The sequence below is a fragment of the Elgaria multicarinata genome, chromosome 23 (genome assembly GCF_023053635.1).
Source record: "Elgaria multicarinata webbii isolate HBS135686 ecotype San Diego chromosome 23, rElgMul1.1.pri, whole genome shotgun sequence".
Classification (NCBI taxonomy): domain Eukaryota; kingdom Metazoa; phylum Chordata; class Lepidosauria; order Squamata; family Anguidae; genus Elgaria; species Elgaria multicarinata.
Window position 1 is genome coordinate 8,023,470 of NC_086193.1, and position 22,301 is coordinate 8,045,770.

The 22,301-nt window shown below is 47.9% G+C and overlaps 1 protein-coding gene across 1 annotated transcript in view; it reads right to left on the reverse strand.

Moving 5' to 3' along the window:
* The window catches only part of PALM (paralemmin), an 83,223-nt gene that overhangs the window by 39,587 nt on the left and 21,335 nt on the right, over positions 1-22,301 (reverse strand). The window contains exon 2 of the mRNA XM_063147262.1: positions 5,786-5,834. Within this exon, the coding sequence (XP_063003332.1) occupies positions 5,786-5,834 (49 nt within the window). The remainder of the gene's footprint in view (positions 1-5,785; positions 5,835-22,301) is intronic.

Sequence of the window (22,301 nt, forward strand, 5' to 3'; positions counted from 1 at the left end):
GAATTGGGGGGCCACCACTGAAAAGGCCCTCTCCCTTGTTGCCACCCTCTGAGCTTCCCTCGGAGGAGGCACCCGGAGGAGGACCTTAGATGTTGAGCGCAGTGTACGGGTAGGTTCATGTCAGGAGAGGCGTTCCGTCAGGTGTGGTGGCCCCAAGCTGTGTAAGGCTTTATAGGTTAAAACCAGCACCTTGAAACGGGAGCTGGTTTTAATGCCTGTGAAGCAGGCTGGAGACTTTTAAATGCTCGCCATCGTCTTCATTTATCAGCCTCTATCACGAAGACTCCACATTAACGATGTGGCGTGGCTTTATCCTGACATGGCCACTGGACCATCCTGCCCTGTGCGATCTACCATTGGCAGTAGCACTCCAGCACGGGAAGCCTCTCCCGGCCCAGCGACTAGAGAACGGTTGACCCGGCCATGCTGGGGGTTGAACCCGGAATGTTCCGTGTGCCAAGCGTGCACCCGGCCACTGATCTGTGGAGGCTGCTGCTGAAGGTGGGGAGCTGCCTCCCACAGTGGCCCACCCGGCCCCATATTGCCTGCCCCCTCTGTCTGGCAGAGGATTTTTCAAATGTCTTTCTTAGCTCTGTCACCTGGGATCTGTTTACCTGGGGATGCCAGGACCTGAATCCAGGACGTTTCACATGCAAGTCCAGGGCTCTGCTGCAGAGTCATGGGGAAGGGTGGGGTTGCGGGAGAGGCAGCCCCTCTGGGACACATGCTTCAAATGCACATGGCTGAACATGAAGGCACCATGCTGCACATTGTAGGAGTGCACGGTTCTGTTCTGAACTGTTGATAACACCTCATTATAGGACTATGGCTATTTTTCCATCCCCACCCCCACCGCCCGACCGATCCTTGTAGCCGACATAACACACCCTTTGTTTTGGAAATCTGTGCAGGGCAGGCTTTTTCAGGGGAAAGGAACACAGCGTACTGCAAGCAGAGGGGAAGCGCCTTCAGCTCTGGCAGCACCATGCCAGTAGTGGGTGACATGAAATGCGGGAGGCAATTAATACAAGACACGCAGCACCTGGTGAAATCACAACAGTTAAAGCTGCAGGAGCTATATAGAGTGACGGGATACAAAAGAAGGAATTTCACCAGGTGCTGCATGCATACAAATGACACCTGCTGAAATTCCATTTTCTATGCAACTGGTAATGATACAGGAGCCCTGTCCTCCTTTTCATAGGGTCACCCTAGGTAAAAATATAGGAGTCCGATCCTCCTTTTCATAGGATCACCCTAGTTAAAGCTGCAGGAGCCCTGCTGTCTCTTGTAACTGGTCACACCACAAAGAAGAGCAGCTTTAACTGTTGTGATGAAGAGGGGATTTCACCAGGTGCTACATGCATGCAAATGACACCTGCTGAAATCCCCTATTCTATGCAACTGTTAAAGATACAGGAGCTCTCTCTTCTTCCCTAGAGTCACCCTAGTTAGAGATACAGGAGCCCTGTCCTCCTTTTCATATGGTCACCCTAGTTAAAGATATAGGAGCCCGGTCCTCCTTTCCATAGGGTCACCCTAATTAGAGATACAGGAGCCCTGTCCTCCTTTCCATAGGGTCACCCTAGTTAAAGATACAGGAGCCCGGTCTTCCTTTCCACAAGGTCACCCTAGTTAAAGATACAGGAGCCCGGTCCTTCTTTCCAAAGGGTCACCCTAGTTAGAGATACAGGAGCCCGGTCTTCCTTTCCATAGGGTCACCCTAGTTAAAGATACAGGAGCCCGGTCCTCCTTTCCATAGGATCACCCTAGTTAAAGATACAGGAGCCCGGTCCTCCTTTCCATAGGATCACCCTAGTGAAAGATACAGGAACCCAGTCCTTCTTTCCATAGGGTCACCCTAGTTAGAGATACAGGAGCCCGGTCCTCCTTTCCACAGGGTCACCCTAGTTAAAGATACAGGAGCCCGGTCTTCCTTTCCATAAGGTCACCTTACCCAACCTTTTGCCCTCCAGGTGTGTCGGACTGCCCTTGGCCGTACTGCCTGGGAATTATGAGAGTTGCGGTCCGGCACATCTAGATGGCGACAGGTTGGGGAGGGCTGAATTTCCCCCACCCGACGACCCCCTGTTCCGCCACCTCCCAAGCACTCCAGAGAGGTTTGTAGCCTTGAGAGAGGTACAAATGCTCCACTTTTGCCTGGATGGCGCTGCTGCTGTTGCTCTCCCCCCCGCCCCTTTCCCTGTCCCAGTGAGTCTCCTTTGACAATGACACCCTTTTCTAGCCCCGGACATTGGCCCTTTTCTTCTCCGCCTTTAGAAGTCGGTGAAGCTGCAACATCAGCCGGATGCTGCTGCTCACTTGGGAGGCCCCCCGGTAACCAGCTCCGCTTCCTCCGAAGCTACAGGCGACTAAGAACGGAGTCGGCGGCGGCAGGCGGCGGGGGGGCAGCCAATTTGAAGAAGCCACCCCAGCCAAGGAACAAAATGGTCTTTCCCTCCTTGTCCCGTTGGCATGCATCTTTGGGATTCTACCATTCAGAGAGTTGAATTGAGAGGTCTTTGGGTCAAGACATGCGCATCTGGGACCATTTGGGAAAGCAACATTAACGGCCCCTTCCGCTTGAGTGACTGGAGTGACTCAGCTCCCACATTCTCCTCCTCTGAATTTCTTTCTGGGTTTTGGCTGCCTGAATCCCCTGACCTTCTTTCCGAAGTGGAACTGATGCATTAAGAAACCTCCGTCGTTTTATTTTATTTATAATTTCCAAATTTTGTGCCCATCATGAGCAGAGCAGTTTGCACAGTTCCGTTTCTTTCCCTCGCTTCCCCGTTACAAATATAGACACGCACGATAAAACACTGCAAAGAAAGCAATCTTGATGCAACTGTGGAAGAATACTATCCAGATTCTTTTAGTGTGGTGTTTCACCAATGAGCAGGAGCACATGCACACTCCAGTATAGCGTGGCATGAAAAGAACCTCAATGCAATCAGAGAGACAGTATGGTGCAATGGTTAGTCATAGAATCATAGAATCATAGAATAGCAGAGTTGGAAGGGGCCCATAAGGCCATCGAGTCCAACCCCCTGCTCAATGCAGGAATCCACCCTAAAGCATCCCTGACAGAGGGTTGTCCAGCTGCCTCTTGAACGCCTCTAGTGAGGGAGAGGCCACAACCTCCCTAGGTAACTGGTTCCATTGTCGCAGTGCTCAAACAGTCAGGAAGTTTTTCCTGATGTCCAGCCGGAATCTGGCTTCCTTTAACTAGAGCCCGTTATTCCATGTCCTGCACTCTGGGAGGGTCGAGAAGAGATCCTGGCCCTCCTCTGTGTGACAACCTTTCAAGTATTTGAAGAGTGCTCTCATGTCTCCCCTCCATCTTCTCTTCTCCAGGCTAAACATGCCCAGTTCTTTCAGTCTCTCTTCCTAGGGCTTTGTTTCCAGACCCCTGATCATCCTGGTTGCCCTCCTCTGAACACGCTCCAGCTTGTCTGCGTCCTTCTTGAATTGTGGAGCCCAGAACTGGACGCAAAACCAGCGCAGAGTGTTGGACTGGATTTGAGAGATCTGGGTTCTGGTCCCTTATCTGTCATGACGCTCACTTTGTGCTTGTCCCTGACTCTCAACCTACCCTACCCTACAAGGTTGTTGTGTAGATAACATGGAGAGGAGACGGAGGAGGATCACGTATGCCTTAGAGCAATGGTGGGATATAAACATAACAAATAAAATAAATTATCAATAAAGCATACCCACGATGACTTCTGGGCTTGCTTTTCTGTGGTGTTTTTAAATGCGCACATGAGCATTAGTAGCGCAGCTAGAGGGAGAGACGCAAATGAATTGGTGGACCTCAAAAGCTGCAACACAAATTGTGCACGCTCCAATTCTGGAATTAATTTTAGAAACTCCCCCCATTAAATTGTGAGGAATGGGATGTAGTGCAGAGTGAACGAGGCAGGGAGGGGAGAAGAAACAAACTGGTGGGGGACACACACACACACGCCCCCATCTCCAGGCGGGCAGAAGGGATTCTAACTCTGCTGGTACAAGTGAGATCATTTTCCCACCCAGCAGAAAAAGTTGCCTGCAGCAAGGAAGCCAGAAAATCTGCAGCTTTGGAATTGATAATCATTCCCTTCATTAATTCGTTTTAACGAAGCCGATGTCATGGCACCCCGAGGGCCTCTGAACTGCTTTCCAGTAATAACAGAAGGAGCAGGCGTAGGGTCTAATCTGATCGATAACATTTTGGTAGTGGCCGAGATGCAGGGCCGGGCAAAGCTGGTAATAGGCCTCGGGCCAGATGGGAAATGTAGTCCCCTTTTCCAACTGCTCATTAAGTATTTTTTAATCAGTTCTAAATACATATGAACTAGAACAATTTATAAAAAAGGTAATGGCAAGCACTTTTATTCAAGAGGTATATAAGGCATCACTTCTTCACATTCAGAAATGTGCTTTTCTTTGGGCAAATTCATCATCAACAACAGAAAAATCAAGCAACTTTGCCCAGGGGGACTCGGAGTAGCCCCCCTCAAAATCGTAGGCCCATGCCAACTGCTCCCCCCCTCTGCCCAGCCCTGCCGAGATGATTTGGAGAGGTAGCATTAGGCTGTAATATTGAGTTGGGGGGCAATCTTGCTGGAACCCTGTGGGGTGGATTTAGGGGGCTCGTGACTGCAAACACACTTACTATGGAGTGTGGAGGCTGCTGGCTCCATTGTCAGTGGGGTGGTGAATCCGCTCCGGGTTTTAGTCAGAACCAGTCAGAACTCTAAAGGAGCTCTCCAAGGCACTTCGGGTTTTAAGTTCTGACTTAAAACCCGAAGTGGATTCACTGCTGCACTGACAACTGGTGCTAAGTACAACCAACTCTAAGGCCACAGCTAGACCTAAGGTTTATCCTGGGATCATCCAGGGTTCACCCCTGCCTAAGCACTGGATCCCCTGTGTGTCACCTAGATGAACAGGTTTGACCCCTGGACAATCCATGGAGAAACCTTAGGTCTAGCTATGGCCTAAGTCACAGGAAAGCTAAGATCATAGAATCACAGAATAGCAGAGTTGGAAGGGGCCTACAAGGCCATCGAGTCCAACCCCCTGCTCAATGCAGGAATCCACCCTAAAGCATCCCTGACAGATGGTTGTCCAGCTGCCTCTTGAATGCCTCTAGTGTGGGAGAGCCCACCACCTCCCTAGGTAACTGATTCCACTTGTACTGCTCTAACAGTCAGGAAGTTTTTCCTGATGTCCAGTTGGAATCTGGCTTCCTTTAACTTGAGCCCATTATTCTGTGTCCTGCACTCTAGGAGGATTGAGAAGAGATCCTGGCCCTCCTCTGTGTGACAACCTTTCAAGTATTTGAAGAGTGCTATCATGTCTCTCCTCCATCTTCTCTTCTCCAGGCTAAACATGCCCTAAACATGCTTAAAGATGCTATTATTATTATTATTATTATTATTATTATTATTATTGATGATGGTGATGATTAAATTGATCTCCTTGTAGGGAAGAGTAGTGCAGTGGCTAATTTGTTTATATTTATTTATTTGAATTATATTCTGCCTTTCCACCAAAACAATTATGCTCATTGAGGCAGCTAAGAGGCTGAGCTGCAAATCAGGAAGACCGTGGTTCAAATCTCAATATTATTATTCCATATAGGGGATAATTATACTGGCTGGCCTTACAGGGTTGCTACCAGGATCACAGCTAAATTATGCATGGAAGCACTTTGAACACTTGAAAGCATTCTACAAATGTTAAAAGGAGGAGGAGGAGGAAGATCCAATAGTGAGCCAATTGAAAGAGAACTTACCGCTATAGCCTGGAGTCTCTCCTGCTGAATTGTACTTGTGTCGATGATCCTGAAAGAAAGATGGGAAAAGAATAGAAGGTGCAGAAACACATGAATGCCTCTTCCCACCCCTCCCCACCCCAGTGCATAGAGACTTTCTCAGAAGATCTAGCGCTGTCAGTGCCCAAATCAGAAGACTTCTCCTTCTTGTGACGGACGCTACTGTGTTGAAGGCTAAACGTTCATTTTTGTGAACTGCCCAGAGAGCTTTGCCTATTGGGCAGTATGGAAATGTAATAAATAAACTGAATAATAATGACAATGATGATCATAGAATCATAGACAAGTTGAGTTGGAAGGGGCCTATAAGGCCATCAAGTCAAACCCCCTGCTCAAGAATTATTATTATCGTTGTTGTTGTTGTTAGTGTAGTATTTATATTATTAACAATATTTATACACCGCCCAATTATCTAACACAGATTCCAGAATGGTGAACATAGGTATAAACAGTAAAAGAAAGAAGATTAAAAAAGCAAATTAAAATTGTTCAATTTAAAAACAAAGGAACCAGAAAAGCAGTTAGTCAGTTGGGGAACGCTTCTCGAAACAGAGTTGTTTTCAGGAGGTGCAGGAAGCAGCTATTCGTTGACGCCTGCCTGACCTCCAGGGACAGGGAGTTCCACAGAGAAGGGGACATTATACTAAAGGCTCTTCTCCTGGTGGATTCATAGAATCATAGAATAGCAGAGTTGGAAGGGGCCTATAAGGCCATCGAGTCCAACCCTCTGCTCAATGCAGGAATCCACCCTAAAGCATCCCTGACAGATGCTTGTCCAGCTGCCTCTTGAAGGCCTCCAGTGTGGGAGAGCCCTCAACCACCCTAAGTAACTGGTTCCATTGTCGTACTGCTCTAACAGTCAGGAAGTTTTTCCTGATGTCCAGATCAGTGCCTAAACTCAGTAATGGCTGGATGAGAGCCAATAAACTCAGGCCCCAGGTCCACATGGAACCACCAAGAGCATGCCCTCCAGTGAACTCAGTGATCAGGTAGGATGGTAAGGGAGAAGGCGCTCTTTCAGGTATCCTGGTCCCAAGTTGTTTAGGGCTTTGTACACTAGTACCAAAACCTTAAACCTGGCCTGGTAGCCAATAGATAGCCAGTGCAATTTCTTCAGCTAAGGAGTTACATGCTGGAAAGAGACAGCTTCTGACAACAGCCGAGCTGCTGCGTTCTGCACTAGCTCCAGCTTCCAGAGCAGTCTTAAGGGCAGCCCCACATGGAGCACATTGCAGTAATCCAGTCTTGAGGTTACTAATGCCCATACCACTGTAGCCAAGCAATCCCTGTCCAGAAGAAGCCGTAGCTGGTAAAAGGCACTCCGAGCCCCCCATGGCCACTTGAGCATCCAGCGACATTACTTAATCAAGAAGCACCCTCAAACTATGAACCTGATCTTTCAGTGGGAGGGCAACCCCATCCAGAACAGGCAATGAGCCTGTCTCCCGGACTCGGGAACCACTCACTCACAGGGCTTCCGTCTTGCCAGGATTCAGCTTCAGTTTATTGGCTCTCATCCAGCCATTACTGAGTTTAGGCACTGATCTAGGACTCGCACAGCCTCTCCTGATTTGGATGTCACAGGAAGATAGAGCTGTGTGTCATCAGTGTACTGATGGCATTTTACTCCAAATCCCCTAATGACCATCCCCAAAGGCTTCATATAGATGTGGGGACAAGGTGGCACCCTGTAGTACCCCTTAGCTTAATTGCCAAGGGGCTGAGAAATGATCACCCAATGTTACTCTCTGAAACCGACCCTGCAGGTAGGACCGGAGCCACCAGAACACTGGGCCTCCAACGCCCGTCCCATGGAGTCAGTCGAGGAGGACACCATGGTCAATGGTACCAAAAGCCAATGAGAGATCGAGCAGAATTAATAGGGTTGCACTCCCTCTGTCTCTCACTCGATAAAGGCCATCCATCAGGGCAACCAAGGCTGATTCAGTCCCATAACCAGAGTGAAATGGGTCTAGATAATCAGTGTCCCTCAAGAGTGCCTTTAGTTGTTCCGTCAAGACCCTCTCCAATACCTTCCCTAAGAAAGGGGTGATGGAACTGGGCGATAGTTGTCTTATACCATTGGGTCCAGAGTGGGCTTCTTCTTCAGGAGTGGTCGCACTACCACCTCTTTAAGGACGGCAGGGCCCTCCCCTTCCCAAAGAGAAGTGCTCACCACACCGTGGACCCACCCAGTCAAACCCCCTCAGCTAGTTTTCATTAGCCAGGAGGGGCAAGGATCGAGAGGGCACGTGGCCGGTCACATTGCTGCAAGAAATAATGACAGCGCAAGGGCTACAATTTGCTGATTTTTCTGGTTCAAGGAAGGGCAGTGGGGGTGGCAGTGGGCCCTTCTAAGAGTATGAGGCATCAGTAATTGCCTGGCACTGCTGACGTGTGATGTCAGGCTAGATTAGAGGGCAGGGGGAGAGAATGATTCAGTCCTACCCAACCCTCACTCTAATTTACCACCCCTCACCCCCACCCCTAATTTGAGCACTGAAGCGAGTGCAAGCCTGTGCACACGCATTTGGATATAAGTCCCAAAGAACGAAGTGGGACTTACTTCGGAATAAATACACAAGAATAACATTTATTCTCTAAAAGAGACTCAAGGAATCGCACAGCAAGGATTAAGCAAGGGCCAGGATCTCTTCTCGATCCTCCTAGAATGCAGGACGCGGAATAACGGGTTCAAGTTAAAGGAAGCCAGATTCCAGCTGGACATCAGGAAAAACTGCCTGACTGTTAGAGCAGTGCGACAATGGAATCAGTTCCCTGGGGAGGTTGTGGGCTCTCCCACCCTAGAAGCCTTCAAGAGGCAGCTGGACAACCCTCTGTCAGGGATGCTTTAGGGTGGATTCCTGCATTGAGCAGGGGGTTGGACTTGATGGCCTTGCAGGCCCCTTCCAGCTCTTGCTTTTCTATGATTCTATGACACACAACAAGTTAAAACCATTTAAAACTATTAAAAAGAAGTTTAAATGCCAAGAAACAAGGAAAAGAACTAAATTAAGATGCCCCGTCGTATGCCGTCAGAGAACGGGCAGTACGATGCAGCAAATGACACGCTGGAACCAATTTTATGCGAAGGCACTTCTTCACCAGTCTTTGGTTTGCAATTACAATGTCAACGAATTATGAGAAACCAGGACGTCTTAAAACAGCCTTCCCCACCTGGGCGCCCTCCAAATGTGTTGGACTGCAATGTCCATCATTTGCAGCAGCTCAGGAGAAGCTTGGCCGGGCCCCTCTGCAGCAGAGGGCCTGTCCACGGGGTCCTCGAATCACCTGAAGAACTGGGGGTGGGTCAGCCTCCCTTCCAGCTCCAGGGAACACCAGTGTCAGAAGGTGCGAGCAGCCACCTGTCAACGGACGGTGCGCTTCAAGGTGTAGCATAATCAGGCTACTCTTGAGTAAAGGGCCTCCTCCTGGGTAGGGAACTGTGAAGGGGGCAACCCCTTTTCAGCTGGGTCTGGGCAGAATCTGGGAGGCCAGGCTACAGAAGTTCCCAGTTGAGGTCTGGTTGTTACTGGAAAACACACAGGCCTGAGCTCTGTGTACCTCAATTCCATGTTTCGATCCTCTCTGCCCCCCACTGATACCTTGTCCTGGAGTCTCTGACCCCTTTGGCTTCTCCTTGGGACCCTGCGTTCCTGAATTGCCCTGACATCAGAGACAGACTGTCTAGGGTGACCCTATGGAAAGGAGGAGAGGGCTCCCGTGTTTTTAACAGTTGCATAGAAAAGAGAATTTCAGCAGGTGTCATTTGTATATATGGAGAACCTGGTGAAATTCCCTCTTCACCTCAACAGTTAAAGCTGCAGGAGCCCTGCCCTCTTTTGTAGCTGGTCAGGGCGCCTGCAGCTTTAATTGTTGTGATGAAGAGGGGATTTCACCAGGTGCTGCATGCGTACAAATGACACCTGCTGAAATTCTCTTTTCTATGCAACTGTTAAAAACACAGGAGCCCTCTCCTCCTTTCCATAGGGCCACCCTAAGACTGTCACTCTCTTGAGTTTGACCAGCCAACTGTCCTGGGCCCTCACTTCCCCATTGCTTCCTGCTCAAGGACATCTTTTGTGTTCAATTTCAAGTGTCTTCCATCCTATTCAGGGAAGATTTGTGAACCTTGCTCAGTCCTTAAAGGGGGGGGGGGGGGAACAAAGCAAATGAAATTCTCATCTCTACCCTTAATAGCCCTGAACCGACATTTATAAACTGCCAAAATAACCATTTCCAGGGAACAGTTGTTTGAAGTACCAGTACTGGCTCAAAAGGATAAATTGACAGAATTGGAACATAACCACCTTCCACCCATCCTGCAAATCCTTCAAACAGATTTTTTTTCTTAAAACGGAATCCATAATTTAGGTTTTAGAACACTGATTCTGTGTTAAGTCACATGCACACAAGGGAGGATGAAATTGTTATTGTGTTAGTTTATAGGTTGTCTTTCCTTCCCCCCCCTTCTCTTGTTAACATTTTTTGACTAGGTGTGTTTTCATTTACAAATTAAAACAACAACACTCAAATAAATCAATAAGCTGCCAAAATGATTGTCCAAACTGGGGTGAGTTCAGACACACGGAAGGACCTATTGGATAGAGCCCTGCAGGTGTACAGTACACCCAGAGATACGCTGGTTCCCTGCGCAAGAGGTGTGCGCTCTGTTTTCGCAAGGGGCAGATGAGGGTTCAGATGCAACAATGTGCATTTGGGTCTTTGTATGCCCCTGTGCATACAGAACTGTTAATGGGTGAGTAGGGATGTACGAATTGTGTAAAACCCCGTCCATCTGCATTTCACAGATGTCAGGCGCCTTTTGTTCTGTTGTCCACTTATTGACAGAATCATTTTTTAAAAAATTAAAATTCGGACTTGTGCAAATTCGGACTTGCGCAAAGGTATAAGAACATCAGAAGAGCCCTGATGCTGGATCAGACCAAGGGTCCATCTAGTCCAGCACTCTGTTCACACAGCGGCCAACCAGCCATCGACCAGGGATGAACAAGCAGGACATGGTGCAACAGCACCCTCCCGCCCATGTTCCCCAGCAACTGGGGCACACAGGCTTACTGCCTTGAATACCGGAGATAGCACACAACCATCAGGGCTAGTAGCCATGGATAGCCTTCTTCTCCAGGAATTTATCCAACCCCCTTTTAAAGCCATACAGGTTGGTGGCCATCGCTACATCTTGTGGTAGTGAGTTCCATAATTTAACTCTGCGCTGTGTGAAGAAGTCCTTCCTTTTATTTGTCCTGGATCTCCCACCCATCAGTTTCATGGGATCACCCCGATGGGTTCTAGTATTTTCAGAGAGGGAGGAAAATGTCTCCCTGTCCACATTCTCCATCCCATGCATCATTTTGTACACCTCTATCCTGTCTCCCCTCAGCCTCCTTTTCTCCAAGCTAAACAGTCCCAATTGATGTAACCTTCCCTCATAGGGGAGATGCTCCAGCCCCTTCATCATTTGAGTTGCCCCTTTCTGCACTTTTTCCAGCTCTATTATATCTTTTTTTAGGTGTAGGCACAAATCCTCCCCAAAATGCACATTTTCATGCTTTCGTTTATGGGGGAAATGCACAGGTTTGGCTGTTTGTGTGTGTGTGTGTGTGTGTGTGTGGGTGTGGGTGTGTGGGTGTGTGTGTTTTAAATTTAGTCTATTTTCCCATTATTAAATTTGCACAATAGTCAGAAAAATTAGAAAAATGGTTCACAAATCTGTAGGATCTGCTCAAATTCATAAGAATCCAAACTCATTTGATTCCATTGCAGATTTCTATGACATCTCTGTGTGTGAGGATAAAGGAGCCGCCTCTATCCTTTACGCATTATTCCTACAATAACCAAATATCTGCACAGACTTAATATGCATAACACTAAAACAAAGGTGTGTTTCTAAAAGCCAGCCGCATGTGTGGGTGCTGTACGTGCCAAGGAAGAATCGTAGGGGGCAGGCGTGCGGGCGTTGATTCGCGGGGGCTCCCTGCCTTTCACAATTAACCGGATACAGCAGAGATGGAGAGTTAATGACCTTTTCCTTCCCCGCCTCCTGACCCCTCCCCTGCCCTGTCTCTGCACATTTGGTTGCTAAAAACAGACACTTCCCCCTCTAGATTTTCCAGCCCTTCCTATATTGTATTGTCTTTGTAGCAGGGAAGTCTCTTGGGTTACTGACGGGCCCCCAAAATGCACCAAGTCTGAAAACCGCCGGGACTTAGAAGTCAGCTTTTCATGCCATGTAGAGACATGCCTGGTCACCTGCTCTTCGTTGCAGGTTGAACCACTGTTAGAGAGACGTTTGCAAAAGTGGGCAACCTCTAGGTGCTGATTGGCTGGTAAGATGCATCCCGTATTGAGCAGGGGGTTGGACTTGATGGCCTTATAGGCCCCTTCCAACTCTGCTATTCTCTGATTCTAAGACAGCTTGGGGGGGGGGGTTGTGCACATTCCAACTACTCATGAGACAAAGCTGAAGGAATGATAAGGTCAGAAGGGCTCAGTACTGTGAGAGGGCCAGGGGCGAGGCAGAAGAGGGACACATTAGGCTGTGAGGGGGAGGAAGAGAAGGCCTGCAGGCAAAGCAAGTGGTGTCTGCAGGTCTTACCAAAAACTATCTTCCTGCAATCGTGTACAATCGCATTAAGACTGCTTTTCTTTTCTTGTTTACAGTGGTTCATTAATGGGGAATTTTTATGGCTTGCTACAAAATGCAGAGATTTTAAGAGAGCATCAGTTCCACTTTGGAAACGGGACCAGATCTGCACCAAGCAGGATTTGGCACGTTGAAAGCGGTTTGAAAACCGCGTATGGAATGTGTCATGAGCCCCAACAGTTGTCAATACCGTTATAAACCATGATAAGGCAGTGGTGTAGATCCTGCCCAGGACTGTGTGGTTCGGACTTCCAAAATCCACAATGAAATTTGAATTAAGCCAAATTTTGGGAAACTCCTACTTACAACACCTGGCTTTCTGTCTGCCTTGGATGACACTGGCCTCCCCCAGCATGCTGACATTTTGGACTCTGACTCCCATTATCCCCAGCCAGCATGGCCAGTGCTCAGGGATGATTGGAGTTGTAAAGCTCCATCCGACGAGCGTTTTATTGCACGCTCGTTCCTGGGCCCTCACGGAGTTTGCTCAGGTCCCTCCCATGATGTCGCCTGCCTCCTGCCCCCCTCACACGACAACGCCCCCTCTTTAATCCAATGTTTTTTTAATCATGGAATCTCTGCTCTCTCCGGCTGTGTGCAGGAGACGCAGCGCCAATAGAACAGCGGACTCAATGGGCCTCGTGCTCGTTCTGTACTTCCTCTTTTGAGGAACAAAAACACAGGTGGAGAAGCGAAGGTAGGGAGCGTGTGATGGAGCTTGTAGTCTCATCACACACATACCCCAACTGGCATGGCCACACCATTCCCCAATCTGGTGCCTGCCAGATGCATGGGACAACAACACCCATCATCCACAGCAAGCATAGCCTGGAAGTGATGGGAGGTGTAGTCCAACAGATTGGGGAAGGCTGGATTACACTTTCTGCTTCTGATGGTCGGCGGCAATTTGCCCCTGCTTGAGAAGAAAGTTTTTAACGCTTCTTTAAATTGATTGAGTAGCAGAGAGCAGCTGCAACTCAATCAGGAGCACGTTCCAAAAGCTGAGGAACCACTACAGAGAAGGCCCTGCCCAAGGGACTCGGGGGTTCCCTGCTTGCGGGGTTTCCTGGAAGGAACGGATTGGCAACTGGGAAACAGGATGTGAGATGAAAAACTCATTGGCTTATCCAGGCATTTGCCATTTCAATATCTAGCTTAGCAGGTATTTTTTATTGTGGCTTTGTATTTTGTTTTAATTGTTTTAGTGAATTTTGTACACCGCCCTGTAATTTGGTAATGAAGGCTGGTATGTCAATATTTTCAATCAATCATAGATTAGACGGACCCTTGGTCTGTTGCAGTGAATCTCTTCCTTCCTACGTCTTTATCAAAGCATTCTCCAACCTGTTGGCGCGGTTGTCCAGATGTGTAGGACAACAGCTCCCATTATCCCCAATGGATTCCATGATGGGAACGGTACAACATATCTGGAGAGGGACATGTTGGAGAAGACTGCCTTATTTGCATAGGTCTATCAATTCTTTAAAACCAGGATAGGTAAATGTCTATCTCAGAGGACCACATTCTGGAGACATATGGGAGACAGGGTGGGGTGAGGATGCTGTTGCCTTCTTGCCCTGCTTGTGGGCTAATGGTTGGCTACTGTGGATGCTGGACCAGTCTGATTCAACGGCGCTCTTCTTAGGGTGCCACCTTCTCTTCAGGTTCCTTTGAGGTTTGGCAGTTGAAATGAACTGCCTCCACCTTCTCGTCTGAGCATGGTTTAATTGAGCGCTCGTCTCACTGGGAAGCGACGGCACAGCGTACGAAGCGACGCGGCTGCGCACGCCAGAGGCCTACCCTGTGAGTCACACTTGGCACCTCACCCCTCTGTTCCAGTGTTCCTGCACGAGCGACGCAAAAACAGAATTGCCATGGGTTTAAAAACACACACACACAACCTCCTAGCCAAGGCTTCTCCACACACATTGTTTTTCCACTGAACTTTAGCTCACTGACATCATGGGAAGGTTGTCACTGCTAAAGTTCACACACGGCTTGAAAAATCACCCGGGGAGAGGCAGCCGGGGAGATTTCCTGCAGGTGTCTTTTTTTAAAAAAATAAATAAATAAAGCTGATGGAGTAGATAAATGTCCCCCCACACCTTCGCTCTGCCCCTGCATCAAGAGCCTGCGTAGATGGAGGGCAAGAAGGCATTTTTGGAGTCACTAGTTCCTAGCATTCCAGCCAAGCAGGGGAAATGAAATAAACGAAAAGATTGCTCAATATGCAAAGAGGGACAATTCCGGGCTTGATGGACCAAAAGGCTCCAGTTGGCAGTTCTCTGGGACTGCAGATTGTGACTGTCCCTTATACACAGACATAAGAAAAGCTTATTTGGAGCCTGTTTTAAAGAAAGTGAAATAGAGGGGTGTTAAGGAAAAACGGAGTTATTTATTACATTCAACTGACTCATATGTGATTCAGAGGGTTGCACTATTTGCAGTGAACGCTAATAGATGCAGAGCAAAGTTTTTGGATACTATTGGTGTGAGGTGCTATAAAGATTCAGAGATATAAATGAATTGTGATTGAAAAGTAATTAAAGGTTTCTGTACGTCTGCTGTTCACCCATTTTAACCATCATTTCAGTAATGGATGTTATGTACTTGATAGCTCTGTAGTGTTAACCATCTGTGGTATTGAATAATAGCATAGTAAAATTTCAAGTCTGTATGTGTTGCAATGATCTGTGGATTGAGCAATAAACGTTTTGTTTGTTTGACTGCAGATTGTGGCTTCATCCAGGACAACTGGGAGGCTGCACCCCTGACTCCCAGGAAGAACATCCTGACAAGACGGAGGCCAGCCTGGCCCCACACCTCGGCCAGGAAAGGAATAGCGACCGGGAGCTTGCTTCACCCTTCCTTGCCAGGGTAGCAGGAGCTGAAAGTATCAGGTAGATACAGGGTGGGGGGGGGGAGCAAGTGTCCCAAGTAACAGGGGAATTGGGAAGTTGAGAGGCGTTAAAGAAAGTCTTCATGCGAGGAAGAAGAATACAGATGAAGAACTACAGAATAAGCACAGGAGACAGCAGAAGGCCAAGAGTAGTGGTAGCAAGAGAAAGAAAGAAGCATCAATTCTGGAGGGAATAAAGGGTCTGTGCTGCATCAGGCCTGACGGGAGAAGCAAACAGTTTTGTGTCTTCTGAAGCGATCTCTGGAAGTTGGGGAAAGGAAGGACAGGACTGCAACAGATATTTATTTATTTATTTCTGCATTTATATCCCGTCTTTTTCCCCTGCAAGGAACCCAAGGCAGCATATAGAATCCTCCTCCTCCTCTTCACTTTATCCTCACAACAACAACCCTGTGAGGTGGGTTGGGCTGAGATAGGGTAACCATCTGAAAAGGAGGACAGGGCTCCTGTGTCTTTAACAGTTGCATAGAAAAGAGAATTTCAGCAGGTATCAGTTGTATATATGGAGAACCTGGTGAAATTCCCTCTTCATCAGAGCAGTTAAAGCTGCAGGAGCTATACTAGAGTGACCAGATTTAAAAGAGGGCAGGGCTCCTGCAGCTTTAACTGTTGTGATGCAGAGGGAATTTCCCCAGGTTATCCATATATACAAATGACACCTGCTGAAATTCCCTTTTCAATACAACTGTTAAAGATACAGGAGCCCGGTCCTCCTTTTCATAGGGTCAATCTAGCTGAGAGTCTGTGACTGGCCCAAAGTCACCCAGTGGGTTCCCATAGCCGAGTGGGGACTAGAACCGAGATCTCTCAACTCCCAGTCCAACACTCTAGCCACTACACCGCACTGCTACTGTTACCATGGCCGTTTCTACACCTGCCTTTTTATCCCCCAGGGATCGTCCCAGGATCATCCCTGTGCATGCAAATGACACACAGGGGATCCCGGGAGCAGGCAGGTACGATCCCTCTCTTTTCCTGGGGTAATCCTTAGGTGTAGTAAGGGTCTAAGTGTTGACACTGTATTTGTTTAAATGCTGGAAGCGTTTATTCTAGCATCAGTGTTATAGGTTTTTGACTCCCCTTTCTTTATTACTTGAATTCTGTACTTGCCTTTCTTTTCTTTTATAAATTTGTGTTAATCTCCCCACTGTTGTTGGAGCTAATTACATATCTAGGAACCTGAGGTCCGTTACACCAGGAAGAACACCTCTAAGAAACTTTGAAACTAAGGACCGGTGGTGCCAGAGTTCTGCCTTTTTCCTCCTTCCTCCCCATCCCTTCTCCTTTTGTGTCGTGTCTTTTACATTGTAAGCCTGCAAGGAGGGGTTGTCTAATTATTAATCTTTGTAAACCTCTCTGGGATTCTGTTTAGGCTGAAGAGGTGGGGGTAAAAACACTACAGATCATCTAAAGAAATAAACGTACAGGGTAGAGGCGCCAGGTCAAGACTTTTCTCTTCTCCCAGGCATTTAACAGCATTTAACAGCATATGCTGAGTTTTTTAACTGACCCCAGAGTAGCTGTTTTAAACGGATATTGTCTGTTTTTGTTTGTATTTTATGCTTTTTATGGTTTTAAATTCTGTATATTTGTTTTTAATGTTCACTGTTTTTAACTTTTTAACAGAGAACTTTGGCTATGGGGTGGTGTATACATGATGATGATGATGATGATGATAATAATAATAATAATAATGGGCAGTGGAGGCTGGTGGCTCTGAAGTCAATGGGGCGGTGAATCCGCTTCCGGTTTCAGTTGGAATCTGTCAGAACTCTAAAGGAGCTCTCGAAGGTGCTCCTTTAGATCTCTGACTGGTTCTGACTGAAATCCGGAGTGGACTCAGCGCCCCACTAACAATTGGAGCCTCCAGTGGTGGAGGGAGATGAATTTCTGAGAGCTGGAGAAGCCGGCCTCTGAGACCAGATTTGCAACCTTTGCCTCCCCCTTTCCCCAAGCTTCCAGTTAGGCAACCTTTGTGGGATTTTGATCTCCCACCCAGGTTTCTTCACAGCAGCCTGGCTGGTGCCCCCAAAGAGTTCTCTGTGAACACAAGAACCAACAGACTCCAACATATGAAAAGGAGTTACAGCAGGTGTCATTTGCATGCCTGCAGCACCTGGGGAAATTCCCTCTTCACTACAGTTAAAGATGCAGGAGCCCTGCCCTCTTGACCAGATACAAAAGAGGGCAGGGCTCCTGCAGCTTTAACTGTTGTGATGAAGAAGGAATTTCACCAGGTGCTGCGTGCCTACAAAGGACACCTGCTGAAATCCCCTTTTCTATCCAACTGTTAAAGATACAGGAGCCCTGTCCTCCTTTCCATAGGGTCACCCTATACAAAGGGCACCTGCTGAAATTCCCTTTTCTATCCAACTGTTAAAGATACAGGAGCCCTGTCCTCCTTTCCATAGGGTCACCCTATACAAATGGCACCTGCTGAAATTCCCTTTTCTATCCAACTGTTAAAGATACAGGAGCCCTGTCCTCCTTTCCATAGGGTCACCCTATACAAAGGGCACCTGCTGAAATTCCCTTTTCTATCCAACTGTTAAAGATACAGGAGCCCTGTCCTCCTTTCCATAGGGTCACCCTATACAAAGGGCACCTGCTGAAATTCCCTTTTCTATCCAACTGTTAAAGATACAGGAGCCCTGTCCTCCTTTCCATAGGGTCACCCTATACAAAGGGCACCTGCTGAAATTCCCTTTTCTATCCAACTGTTAAAGATACAGGAGCCCTGTCCTCCTTTCCATAGGGTCACCCTATACAAATGGCACCTGCTGAAATCCCCTTTTCTATCCAACTGTTAAAGATACAGGAGCCCTGTCCTCCTTTCCATAGGGTCACCCTATACAAATGGCACCTGCTGAAATCCCCTTTTCTATCCAACTGTTAAAGATACAGGAGCCCTGTCCTCCTTTCCATAGGGTCACCCTATACAAAGGGCACCTGCTGAAATTCCCTTTTCTATCCAACTGTTAAAGATACAGGAGCCCTGTCCTCCTTTCCATAGGGTCACCCTATACAAATGGCACCTGCTGAAATTCCCTTTTCTATCCAACTGTTAAAGATACAGGAGCCCTGTCCTCCTTTCCATAGGGTCATCCTATACAAATGGCACCTGCTGAAATTCCCTTTTCTATCCAACTGTTAAAGATACAGGAGCCCTGTCCTCCTTTCAATAGGGTCACCCTAACCCAACAGCAATACGGCTCATCTTAGGATCACCATAAACCCCCAACTGAACGCCATGGTGCAGCCAGGCCATTCCAGACCCAGGGACGGACTCCTAGTCCTGCCATCCTAGTCTTTTACAGTGCTGATACGTTAAAGAAAGAAAAGGAAAAATGAAACCTCAAGGGAAGCAGTTTGCCAACCCTGATCAAACAAACAAATGAAATATTTGGACTATGTGCAGGTTTGTGTTCTAAACCCACTTAAGTCATAGCACCACCTTGAGTACAGGGTTGTGAACCGCCCAGAGAGCCTCGGCTATGGGGCGGTATGCAAACGTAAGAAATAATAACAACATGGAGTTGGTTTCTGCAGCTCCGATGCTAAACAGATTTATTTGGGGAGAAGGGCCATGTTGTTGTTGCAGCAAAAGATGATAAAGTGAGGATGCCCAGCTGGCCACCCCGACTATCCATTTTCATTTTAAAAAAAATATATTGCCTCACAACATAAAGATTGAGAGGAAAGGCTGTTGTGGGAAGTGGCAGGCCCCCAGCCCACATGCTGGCATCAGGCCTGTCTGCCACCCCCCTCAGCCCCTTCCAGACTCTGGGGGGTCATGGGGGGGCACTCTGGGTGTTGGTGCCACAGCTTGAACAATGGCATAAACAATCAGCCAAGGCCAGGCCAACCCGCGGAGGAGCCCAAGTGGCTGTACATGTACCAGCTGCTACTCAGCACAGCCGCCGCCCCCCCCCCCCCCCCCCGATTTGCACCTCTGGGTATATTTATTTGTGAAATAAGGCTCATCTCAGGCCACCTCTTTGCTGCCGCCACTCTCTCCCAGAGCATCCTCGTTGCCTGGCTAATCTCTGTTGCCATGGCAATGTCATCCAAAGCACTCACCTCCTAGCTCCCGAGCATTATAAACTACTAGTAAGTGGCTTTTTGCAAGGAAGAGAGGGAAGCGGCCAGCTTCAGTCCCAACGGGGATGAGAAGGAGGCCACAGTGGGCGATCCTCAGATCCCGGCCCTGTCAACCGTGGCAGAAGCGATCATCTCCGGCAAGACCTAAATGGGATGACATGTTTGATTTGGCTGTTGTTGGCGTGTGAACAGGCAGGTCAGTGTTTTATGATGGTTTTAATTTTTGTGAACCGCCCAGAGAGCTTCGGCTATTGGGCGGTATAAAAATGTAATAAATAAATAAATAAATAAATAAGTGTTGGGCAGGGCATACATTGTGGGACAGACAGCAGTATATACAAAGGTCAGGATTCAAACCCAAGATTGCAGAACCCAAGAGTCAGAGGCAGGAACCAAAGGACATTGGTCTACGGCACCCTTCTGCAACCTGGTGTCCCCCAGATGTGACGGACTGCAACTTACATCATCCCCCAGCGAGAGTAGTCTGGCTAGCTGGGGAGAATGGGAAGACACAGGTAGCCAGTGCAGAATTGAGACATGATAGCACTCTTCAAACACTTGAAAGGTTGTCCCACAGAGGAGGGCCAGGATCTCTTCTCGATCCTCCCAGAGTGCAGGACACGGAGTAACGGGCTCAAGTTAAAGGAAGCCAGATTCCGGCTGGACATCAGGAAAAACTTCCTGACTGTTAGAGCAGTACGACAATGGAATCAGTGACCTAGGGAGGTGGTGGCCTCTCCCACCCTAGAGGCCTTGAAGAGGCAGCTGGACAACCATCTGTCAGGGATGCTTTAAGGGGGATTCCTGCATTGAGCAGGGGGTTGGACTTGATGGCCTTATAGGCCCCTTCCAACTCTGCTATTCTATGATTTTATTAATGCAGCTGTCCGAGTATTGGTGGGGCCACAGCGATCTGACCACATAAGAGCTATACTGCACCAGCTGCACTGGCTACCTGTGTGTTTCCAAGCCCAATTCAAAGTGCTGGTGTTGACCTTTAAAGCCCTAAACATTTTGAGACCCATTCACCTGCCTTCACCCATTCCAGCCTTCCTGCACTTTAAGATCAGAAAGAGAGGTCCTTTTCATCTGTCCACCAGTGAGGGAAATTAGGTGGGTCTCCACATAGAATCATAGAATCATAGAATAGCAGAGTTGGAAGGGGCCTACAAGGCCATCGAGTCCAACCCCCTGCTCAATGCAGGAATCCACCCTAAAGCATCCCTGACAGACGGTTGTCCAGCTGCCTCTTGAAGGCCTCTAGTGTGGGAGAGCCCACAATCTCCCTAGGTAACTGATTCCACCGTCGCACTGCTCTAACAGTCAGGAAGTTTTTTCTGATGTCCAGCTGGAATCTGGCTTCCTTTAACTTGAGCCCGTTATTCCGAGTCCTGCACTCTGGGATGATTGAGAAGAGATCCTGGCCCTCCTCTGTGGGACAACTTTTTAAGTATTTGAAGATTGTTATCATGTCTCCCCTCAATCTTCTCTTCTCCAGGCTAAACATGCCCAGTTCTTTCAGTCTCTCTTCATAGGGCTTTGTTTCTAGACCCCTGATCATCCTGGTTGCCCTCTTCTGAACACGCTCCAGCTTGTCTGCATCCTTCTTGAATTGTGGAGCCCAGAGCTGGACACAATACTCAAGATGAGGCCTAACCAGGGCCGAATAGAGTACCTCACGTGATTTGGAAGCTCTACTTCTATTAATGCAGCCCAAAATAGCATTTGCCTTTCTTGCAGCCATATTGCACTGTTGGCTCATATTCTGCTTGCGATCTACAATTCCAAGATCCTTCTCGTTTGTAGTGTTGCTGAGCCAAGTATCCCCCATCTTGTAACTGTGCATTTGGTTTCTATTCCCTAAATGTAGAACTTGGCATTTATCCCTATTAAATTTCATTCTGTTGTTTTCAGCCCAGCACTCTAGCCTATCAAGATCACTTTGAAGTATGTTTCTGTCTTCCAGGGTATTAGCTATCCCACCCAATTTTGTGTCATCTGCAAATTTGATCAGCGTTCCCTGCACCTCCTCGTCCAAATGAGAGAGGGCCTTCTCAGCAGTGGCCCCACACCTGTGGAACAAACTCCCCGCCATGCACCATCCTTGCAGGCTTTTAAGAAGGTTGTGTGGAGGAGAGGAGGTGGAGGCGGCTGACGGCGGAGGTTTTTAAAGTAAGAGTCACCGGACATGACCAAGCAATAAGCAATACCCCCGGCCACAAGTGTGCAGCCTGGCTGGACTGTCGGGAGACTTTGGCACACACACACAGAGAGAGAGAGTTTGAGGCTGGAGGCTTTGGTTTGGCTGAAATGACTTAGAGAGAGAGACAACGGAGGCTGCACAGGCAACTCAGAGACACCTGTTGTAACTTAGCTCCATGGTGCTGTCATGCAACGCAGGGCATTAGGAAGAGGGTCTCAGGGTCACTTGTTTGTGCAGGACGTAGGCAGGAGTTCAAAGTCTGGAAGTGCTAAATGGTGCCAACGCACAAGCCTTGAGAAGCTGATGTATATAAGTGAGAAGTGTGAATGGACGAAGTAGTGTCTGCTGCCCACAACACCCACCCTAATGTTGGAATAGAGAAACTTGTGACAATCATACACAAGTTTCATTTCTTTTAAATTTAAAAATAAAAAAGCAAGTCCCGTTAACAGCAGCAGCAGTTTGCAGCAGAGTGAGGATACAATAATAAAAAAAAAATTAAGGGAAGGAGAGAATGTATCACATAGGGTATAGCAAAGGCTTCAAAGTAAAACAAAAGCTGCAAAAGTAGGAGTAAGTGAAGTTAATT